Source organism: Anser brachyrhynchus (genome assembly GCF_964034855.1).
Source record: "Anser brachyrhynchus genome assembly, chromosome: 31".
Lineage (NCBI taxonomy): Eukaryota > Metazoa > Chordata > Aves > Anseriformes > Anatidae > Anser > Anser brachyrhynchus.
Genome location: NC_137724.1, coordinates 921354 through 931468, shown reverse-complemented (window position 1 = coordinate 931468; position 10115 = coordinate 921354). Strand labels below are relative to the sequence as shown.

General features: G+C 52.3%; 1 protein-coding gene across 1 annotated transcript in view; it reads right to left on the bottom strand.

The window, feature by feature from the left end:
• Positions 1-462: 462 nt before the first annotated feature.
• The window catches only part of LOC308184346 (olfactory receptor 14C36-like), a 62991-nt gene continuing 53338 nt past the window's right edge, over positions 463-10115 (bottom strand). Inside the window, exon 2 of the mRNA XM_080571402.1 lies at positions 463-3748. Within this exon, the coding sequence (XP_080427528.1) occupies positions 1922-2878 (957 nt within the window). The 5' untranslated portion in view covers positions 2879-3748 and the 3' untranslated portion in view covers positions 463-1921. The remainder of the gene's footprint in view (positions 3749-10115) is intronic.

Below are 10115 nucleotides of genomic sequence, written 5' to 3'. Positions count from 1 at the left end.
CCCCCAAAGCCTGAGGTGCCCTTACAGAACGCGTCACCCGTCTGTTGATGGAAAAGGAAAGACCTGTGGCAGGGGGTTGGAGCTGGGTTAGACACACCGGTCTGTTCCCCACATAATGATTGGGGCAATCCCAAGCACAAACACAGGCCGGAAAGAATGGATTGAGAGCAGCCCTGAGGAGAAGGACCTGGGGGTGCTGGTTGAGGAGAAGCTCAACATGAAACTGTAATGTCCACTTGGAGTCCAAAAAGCCTACAATATTCTGGGCTGCATCAAAAGCAGAGTGACCAGCAGGCTGAGGGAGGTGATTCTCCCTCTCTACTCTGCTCTTGTGAGACCCAACCTGGAGTTCTGCATCCAGCTCCGGGGCCCCAGCACAATAGACATACAAGATTTCGGACATAGGACTTACAGAGTGGGAGCAGAGCAGAGCCACAGAAATAATCGGTGGAGTGGAACACCTCTCCTGTGAAGGCAGGCTGAGCCAGTTGGGTTTGCTGGGCCTAGAGAACAGAAGGCTCTGGGGGGAACTTTCTTCTTGCCTTCCAGTACTTAAAGGGAACTTACAAGAAAGATGGGGAGAGACTCTTTCCAACTCCAACTAATTTGTGATTCACTCTTTCTGTAATGTCTTGCAATGTTTCTGAGAACTTTTCTGTAGTACCATTGCACCAGCTGTGCTCCAGGTTCCCAAGGGGAGAGACTCATTTTGAGAATTACCCCACTCACCAGGTAACCTTGAGGACCATGGATTACAAGCACCAGCAAGGCCTCAAAACACACGATTGTCATGCACTCTAGCTCCACAGTCCAGCCCCTTCTTTCCTGAGTCAGAAGGGATCTCTGGAGGTGTCCACTACCATCATCTTCTCTGAGCAGTGATAGCTCTACAGGTAGATCAGGTTAGTCAGTGCTTTCTGCAGCTGGGTATTGAAAATCTCTGGGCCCATGACCCAGTGTTGATCCACTGTCTTGGTGGCTGTTCCCCCAGTACAGACACTGATGCCAGCAAAAGGATGGAGCTGGTCAAATTTCAAAGATCAGCTCCCCTTGGGCAGTGGGGAAAGACCATCTCTGTGATCCCCACAAGCTGTCCCCAAGCTGGTGGTGCTGTTGTGCAGAACAAACATGCTGTGGTGCTGTGCCAGGCGGAGGTACTTCACAAAAGGGGAAATGAATCATTCCCCAGCTTCCCTCCCCTCTGCCCCCTGGGTGTCCACTCTCTTCTTTGAGATTGCAGAGTCACAGGTTCCCTGTGAATACCTGGCTTTAGTTCTTTCCCTGTGGCTGAGCCCACAGTGGGAGATCTCTCACATTCATGGGGGATGCAGTCACTGCCCACCCCAGGCTCAGCTATCCCTGGAGGTACCCTGGGCTGTGCAGGTAGCTCCAGATTCCCCTGCTGAAGGACATCATCTATGGGTCACATGTGGGAACAGCCCTGGCTATGTAATGCAGTGACCATTCGCTGTCTCTGCTGTGAGCAGACACCCATGGGTGAGTGTTAAATCTAGCCCTTGGTCTCTGACAGGTCACAATGCAACAATGAGCCATTCCCTTCTGAACTGAAGGAGGAACAGACCCTTGTGGAGAGCAATTCTTTGGGCCTATTCTTGACACTTTTTTTGGGGGGGGAAGGAAATCCCAAACTTCAGGCATTACACTGGGGTAATGCCATTTTATTACAGAGATGCTAGTAGAGATTCTTCACCGACTCACAGTGTTAAATGCACATTTATACGGCCTCCATATGGGACAGAAGAAGTTCATTCATTCACAGCAGTGGGGGGAATCCAAATATTTATGTACAAATGCAAGGAACAGGAGCAGTAATAATGAGAAAAAAAAAAGGAAAAAAATATATATAATAATAATGAGAACAAACAAAACAGAAGCTTGGAAGGCGATGTACTTAGATTCATTATTGGATAGTGAAGGGATATTTATAAGTACTGAAAAACATCCCCCAAATCTGTCTCCTAACTGCAGCCTTGAGCTCCCTGTTTTGCATGCTGTAGATGAGGGGGTTCACTGCTGGGGGCACCACCGAGTACAAAACTGCTAGCAAAAGGTTGAGGGTTGGAGAAGAGATGGAGGGGGACTTCAGGTAGGCAAATATGCCAGTGCTGATGAACAGGGAGACCACAGCGAGGTGAGGGAGGCATGTGGAAAAGGCTTTGTGCCGGCCCTGCATTGAGGGGATCCTCAGCACAGCCCTGAAGATCTGCACATAGGACAGCACAAGGAAAACAAAACACCCAAAGGATAAAGAGACACTAACCACAAGAAGCCCAACTTCTCTGAGGTAGGCATCTGAGCAGGACAGCTTGAGGATCTGGGGAAGTTCACAGAAGAACTGGTCCAGGGCATTGCCTTGGCAGAGAGGAAGTGAAAATGTATTGGCAGTGTGCAGCACAGCATAGAGAAAAGAACTGCCCCAGACAGCTGCTATCATGTTGACACAAGTTCTGTTGGCCATTATTGTCCCATAGTGCAGGGGTTTGCAGATGGCAATGTAGCGGTCATAGGCCATGATGGTGAGAAGATAAAACTCTGCTGCGACAAAGAGAACAAAGAAAAAGACCTGGGTAGCACAGCCTGCATAGGAAATGGTAGTGGTATCCCAGAGAGAACTGGCCATGGCTTTGGGGACAGTGGTGGTAATAGTGCCCAGGTCGAGGAGGGCGAGGTTGAGGAGGAAGAAGTACATGGGGGTGTGGAGGTGGTGGTCGCAGGCTACAACGGTGAGGATGAGGCCATTGCCCAGGAGGGCAGCCAGGTAGATGCCCAGGAAGAGCCCGAAGTGCAGGAGCTGCAGCTCGCGCGTGTCTGCGAATGTCAGGAGGAGGAACTCATTGGGGAAGGTGCTGTTGGACATTTGCTGCCTCCGGGCAGGGTTGCCTGTCCATGGAGGAAAAAAACAGAGACAAGTTAGAGAGACAATTTTCAGCAAAATTCATGTTTTCTCCCACAGAATTTACCCTTCCCTGAGATGAATGAGGAATGAGTGAGCTCTTTCTTCAACTCTCCCAACTGGATGATAGCCTGCCTGACAGTTTAATATGAAGCTCGGGCACCTTATTCCCAAGAAGACACCCTCAGGGCAGGGCCCCAACAGACTCTATCAGAACGGAAGCTTACACCTACCTGCTCCCCAGACAAAGAGAGTAGGAGAACCACACACAGGTGGGGAAATAAGAAAGAATACCAAAATTCTCCAAACAGCTGACAGAGAGAAAGGCTGATGGGCATGCAGGGAAGCCTTCAGCTTGCCAAGCTTGCATGCCACCTATGGAAGTGACACTGCAGGGCAGGGACTCTTACAATACTGATCACTGGGTATCACCTTGCAGGACACAGGCTCCTCTCCTCTTCTGGAGGTCCAGCTGAGGAGCAGGTGGCTCATGCCCTAAAGCCCCTGAGGGCAGAAGCTGTGCTGGGTGGCAGAGGAGAGCAGGGGTTTGCTGCAGAGAAGGTGCCTGCACTGCAGACCTGGCAGGCAGTACCTGTATCCCCCCTTCCTTGGTGTTTCGGGCAGCAGCTCCCTCTCCCTCCCTGCCCACGTCTCTGCTGCCTGGAGCTGTCCCTGCTGGCAGCTGCTTCCCTGTCCCCACATCTCATCCCTGCCATTGCTCACAGACCCCGTCCCACCCGCTGTGTGCTCAGCTCTGCCCTGCAGACACCTCTTGTCCGAGAGCACTTTTCAGGGACAACTCCCCATGTTCAGTGGCTAAGGAGCAGCTCTGAACTAACAGGAGGTAACTGGAACTGGTGACACAGGGCTTTCATAATAATATAGAAATAAATTCCCATCTCCTACTGCCACCCTGCAAAGCAAGAGGAGATATCGCAAAATATAAAATGCTTCCCTTCAAGTATCCCTTGCTCTGACCTCTAAGTTGAGGAGTTCACTCTGAGCTGTTCTGGGGGTGCTGTAGATATATGAGCAGCCTGCCCCAGGCAGCAGCGTCTGGGCACCAGCAGGACCCTGCCCTGCCCTGTCCTGCCTTGCTCCAGGGACTCCTTCCACCCACAGCTTCTCCCTGCAGCACCCTGGACATCTCCCCAGGCAGGCTGAGTCCTGGGCAGAGCTGTCTCTCTGCAGCGCTGCCCGCTTGCCAGGAGCTCCCCTTGGGCCCAGGAGCCCGGCCCTGCTCAGCTGCAGAGGGAGCTCTTCCCCTGGGTCTCCAGGGGAATCGACTTTGAAACAGACTGAAGCAGTCACTGTTTTTCCTTCTCTGAGCTGGGGATGGACACTTCCTTCCAGTGGTGTCTTTTCCCCTAATTGAAAATAAGAGTTTGGCATGCGAATTATCTTTTCTTGTCCCACTGTGAGATCGGACACCCACAAAGTTGCAGGCAGGCTGCATCCCATCACTTCCAAGCACTTGTTGATACTCAGGGAGATGACATTTTTCATAGAAACTGAAATCCCTCTGCCTACATAAGCTACACAGCCGATTGCTGGCCTGCAGGATCACCATATCATAGAATGCTTTGGGTCTGGAGGGACCTTAAAGACCATCTAGTTCCAACCCTCCACCATGGGCAAGGGCACCTGCCACTAGACCTGGCTGCTCAAGGTCCCATCCACCCTGGCCTTGAACACTACCAGGGGGGATGAGGCATCCACCACTTCTCTGAGCAACCTGTTCCAGTGACTCGCTTTTTTTTTTTTCTTTTTTAAGCTGTTGCCCCTTTTCCTACTGCTACACTCCCAGATAAAGAGTCTCTCCCCATCTCCTGTTTATCTCCCCCTGTTCTCTTAGGGAGGGGGAAGGAGAGAGTGGCTGTGTGTGTGGGGTACTTGGCTACTTCCTGAGGATAATCCACAACGCATCCAGGGACACAGACCTGACCGTCAAGTGATAAAGGAGGCAGTGAAGGGAACCAGACATGGTCAGTCACACTGACTGGTGAGAGCATGGGAGAGAGAGAAAATGTTTATTCCAGGGAGGTTATCTGATTAGGGACCTTTTTAGATGAGAAACCAAGGGAAAGGGGGGAATGCTGGTAAGAAGCTTGTCCTATGAAGACAGCCTGTGGACTGCTGGGTAGTTTGCAGAAAAGAAGGCTGAAGGGCGACCTCGTTGCTCTCAATAACTTCCTTAGGAGGGGAAGTGGAGAGGAGGGTGCTGGTCTCTTCTCCCTGGTAACCAATGGCAGGACATGTGGGAGAGGCACAAAGCTGCATCAGGGGCTGTTCAGACTGGGCATTAGGAAAATTTTCTGTACTGTGAGGGTGGTCAGATACCAAAACGGGCTTTCTACAGACCTGGTTGATGTTCTGTGACTGTCAGTGTTCAAGAGTCATTTGGATCATAGAAACATAGAATCAAAGAATGGCTTGGTGAGGAAGAGAACTTAAAGATCATCCAGTTCCAAGCCCCCTGCCATAGGAACTCACTAGATCAGGTTACCCGCTGCCTCAGCCAGCCTGGTGTTGAACACTTCCAGGGATGGGGCATCCACAACCTCTCTGGGCAACCTCTTCCAGTACCTCACCACCCTCCGAGTGAAGAATTTCCTCCTAACCTATAATCTAAATCTCCCCCCTTTTAGTTTGCAAACATTCCCCCTTGTCCTCTCAGTATCTGATTGAGCAAGGAGTCTCTCTCCGTTTTTTTAAAAGCTCCCTTTAAATACTGAAAAGGAACAATGAGGTCCCCCCAGAGCCTTCTCTTCTGTAGGCAGAACAGCCCCAGCTCTTTCAGCCTTTCTTCGTAGAAGAGATGTTACAGCCCTCTGATCAACTTCATGACCCTCTTCTGGACCTGTTAACAGGTCAACATCCTTCTTGGGCCGGGGACCCCAGACGTGGACACAGTATCCCAAGTGGGGCCTCACAAGAGCAGAGTAGAGGGGGACAATCACTTCCATTGACGTGATGGCCAGTCCTCCTTTGATGCAGCCCAGGATGCTGCTGGCCTTCTGGCCTGCAAGTGCCCGCTGCCGGCTCTTGTCAAGCTTGTCATCGGCCTCTGCTCTGCTCAAGAAAGGGGGTATGGTGGGTACACACCACGTGCCACGTAATGGTTTTACCTGCATGACCATGGAGAGGACATGAGAAAATGGGATGGGAAATCTACCTTGACCCTAGAGGCACGGGTATGTGAGCTGCAAGGTAAAACAACGGCCAAAGGGGGGTCTTCTGAGAAAATTGCTGCTCCCGTTTTACAGAATCACAGAATCACAGAATCACAGAATCACAGAATCGTCTAGGTTGGAAGAGACCTCCAAGATCACCTAGTCCAACATCTGTCCTAACACTAACAAGACCTCCACTAAACCATATCACTAAGGGCTACATCTAAACGTCTTTTAAAGACCTCCAGGGATGGTGACTCAACCACATCCCTGGACAGTCCATTCCAATGCCTAACAACCCTTTCAGTAAAGAATTTCTTCCTAACATCCAACCTAAACCTCCCCTGGCGCAACTTTAGCCCATTCCCCCTCGTCCTGTCACCAGGCACGTGGGAGAATAGACCAACCCCCACCTCTCTACAGCCTCCTTTAAGGTACCTATAGAGAGCGATGAGGTCTCCCCTGAGCCTCCTCTTCTCCAGGCTAAACAACCCCAGCTCCCTCAGCCGCTCCTCGTAAGACTTGTTCTCCAGACCCCTCACCAGCTTCGCTGCCCTTCTCTGGACTCTCTCGAGCACCTCCATGTCCTTCCTGTAGCGAGGGGCCCAAAACTGAACACAGTACTCGAGGGGCGGCCTCACCAGAGCCGAGTACAGGGGAACAATCACCTCCCTAGTCCTGCTGGCCACCCTGTTTCTTATACAGGCCAGGATGCTGTTGGCCTTCTTGGCCACCTGAGCACACTGCTGGCTCATATTCAGCTGCCTATCAACCAGTACTCCCAGGTCCTTCTCTGCCAGGCAGCTTTCCAGCCACTCATCTCCCAGCCTGTAGCGCTGCTTGGGGTTGTTACGCCCCAGATGCAGGATCCGGCACTTGGCCTTGTTGAACTTCATACTGTTGAACTCAGCCCATCGGTCCAGCCTATCCAGATCCTCCTGCAGAGCCTTCCTACCCTCAGGGAGATCGACACGCACCTAACTTGGTGTCATCTGCAAACTTACTGAGGGTGCACTCGATCCCCTCATCCAGGTCATCGATAAAGATATTAAAGAGGACTGGCCCCAACACTGAGCCCTGGGGGACTCCACTAGTAACCGGCCTCCAACTGGATTTGGCTCCATTCACCACTACTCTTTGGGCCCGGCCATCCAGCCAGTTTCTAACCCAACGAAGTGTACACCAGTCCAAGCCATGAGCAGCCTGTTTCTTCAGGAGAATGCTGTGGGAAACGGTGTCAAAAGCCTTACTGAAGTCAAGGTAGATCACATCCACAGCCTTCCCCTCATCCAGCAAGCGCATCACTTGGTCATAGAAGGAGATCAGGTTCGTCAAGCAGGACCTGTCTTTCATAAACCCATGCTGACTGGACCTGATCACCTGGTTGCCCTGCAAGTGCCACGTGATGACATTCAAGATAATCTGCTCCATGAGCTTCCCTGGCACTGAGGTCAAACTAACAGGCTTATAGTTCTCCGGGTCTACCTTCCGGCCCTTCTTGTAGATTGACGTCACGTTTGCTAGCCACCAGTCGACTGGGACCTCCCCTGATAGCCAGGACTGCCAACAAATGATGGAAAGTGGCTTGGCCAGCTCCTCCGCCAGTTCGCTTAGTACCCTCGGGTGGATCCCATCCGGCCCCATCGACTTGTGTACATCCAAGTGCTGTAGCAGGTCGCCAACCATTTCCTCATGGATAGCGAGGGCCACATCCTGCTCCCCATCCCCTTCCACCAGCTCAGGGTACCAGGTATCCAGAGAACAACCGGTCTTGTCGCTAAAGACTGAAGCAAAGAAGACATTGAGCACCTCAGCCTTTTCCTCATCTTTTGTAACTAAGTTTCCCCCTGCATCCAGTAAAGGATGGAGATTCTCCTTAGTCCTCCTTTTTGTGTTGATGTATTCGTAAAAACGTTTTTTGTTATCTTTAACGGCAGTAGCCAGATTGAGCTCCAGATGAGCTTTGGCCTTTCTAATTTTGTCCCTGCACAGCCCCGCAACATCCTTAGAGTCCTCTTGAGTAGCCCGCCCTCTTTTCCAAAGATTATAAACCCTCCTTTTTCTCCTAAGCTCGAGCCACAACTCTCTCTTCAGCCAGGCCAGTCTAGTTCCGTGTCGGCTCGTCTTTGGGCACGTGGGGACAGACCGCTCCTGAGCCATTAAGATTTCCTTCTTGAAGAGTGCCCAGCCTTCCTGGACTCCTTTGCCCTTCAGAACCACCTCACAAGGGACTCTGCCAACCAGTGTCCTGAACAGCTCAAAGTCAGCCCTCTGGAAGTCCAAGACAGCGGTTTTACTCGTCCCCTTCCTGACTTCGCCAAGAATAGAGAACTGAACCATTTCGTGGTCACTCTGCCCAAGACAGCTCTCGACCACCACGTCTCCCACCAGTCGTCACTGTTTGTGAACAGAAGGTCTAGCAGGGCACCTCCCCTGGTAGGCTCTCTAACCAGCTGCGTCAGGAAACTATCTTCCACGCTCTCCAGAAACCTCTTAGACTGCTTTCTCTGGGCTGTGTTGTGCTTCCAGGATATGTCTGGGAAGTTGAAGTCCCCCATGAGAACAAGCGCTGACGATTTTGCAACTTCTGCCAGCTGCCTGTAGAACTCCTCATCCGTCTCCTCATCCTGGTTTGGCGGTCTGTAACAGACCCCCACCAGGATGTTTGCCTTGTTGGCCTTCCCTCTGATCCTAACCCATAGAGACTCAACCTTATCATTCCCAGCCTCAAGTTCCTCAACATCAAAACACTCTCTAATATAGGGAGCCACACCACCACCCCTTCTGTGCTGCCTGTCCCTTCTGAAGAGCCTATAGCCAGACATTGCAGCACTCCAGTCATGAGAGTGGTCCCACCACATTTCCGTGATGGCAACCAAGTCATAGCCTTCCTGCTGCACGATGGCTTCCAGCTCCTCTTGTTTGTTACCCATGCTGCGTGCATTAGTGTAGATGCACTTCAGCTGGGCCATTGCCTTCTTCCCTGCCTTTGCCATTGTTCCCCCTGTTACAGCTCCAACAAGCCTAATTTCAGCCCCATCCCCCTTCTTTCCTAGTTTAAAGCCCTCTCAACGAGCCCTGCTGGCTCCTGGGCTAGGATCCGTTTTCCCCTTAGAGATAGGGACCCGTCTGCGGCCATCAGGCCGGGTGCCGAGTAAAGCGCCCCATGGTCAAAAAACCCAAAATTTCTGTGTTGGCACCAGCCTCTGAGCCACGTGTTAATCAGGTGGGCTTTCCGTGTCCTCTCGGTACCCCTCCCTGCCACTGCAGGGATAGATGAAAACACCACCTGTACTCCCGCTCCATCCACTAACCGTCCCAGTCCCCTAAAGTCCCGTTTGATAGCCTTCAGGTTTCTCTCTTCAGTATCATCACTGCCAGCCTGGACTATCAAAAGAGGGTAGTAGTCAGAGGGGCGGATCAGGTTGGGAAGCTTCCTGGCAACATCCCTGACCCTGGCCCCAGGGAGGCAGCAGACTTCCCTACGGGTAGGGTCAGATCGACAAATAGGGCCCTCTGGTCCCCTGAGAAGGGAGTCGCCTACTACGATCACCCTTCTGTCTTTCTTGGTGGAGGCAGTCTTGAGGCGTGGAGTCAGCTTCCTCGCCCTAGGCATCCTCCTGGGTAGACTTTCTACCTCGTCCTCACCCACCGGCCTCTCAAGCTCCAGGGCCTCAAATTTTTTATGTAAGGGCACCTGGGAAGGTGGGGCTGGTAGGGGGGGCGTTGCCTGCAAGGTCGAGCAGGGACCTGTCTCCACCCCTCCTCAACTCCTAGGTCACCTCCCTCTGCCCGACAGCGACAGGGCAGGAGGTCCACCTCTGTTTGGGGTGTCTCACCCCGGTACCTCTCCTTCAGGCCCTGCAGGGAGTCACTCCACCAGTCTATCTCCTGCTCACACTCCCTAATAGCCCTCAACCTCTCCACCTCCTCTTTGAGTTCTGCCACCAGGCGGACCAGGTCATCCACCTGCTCGCACCTCACACACACAGTGCCTCTGCCTCCCTCAGATGGCAGCAACAGGCTCA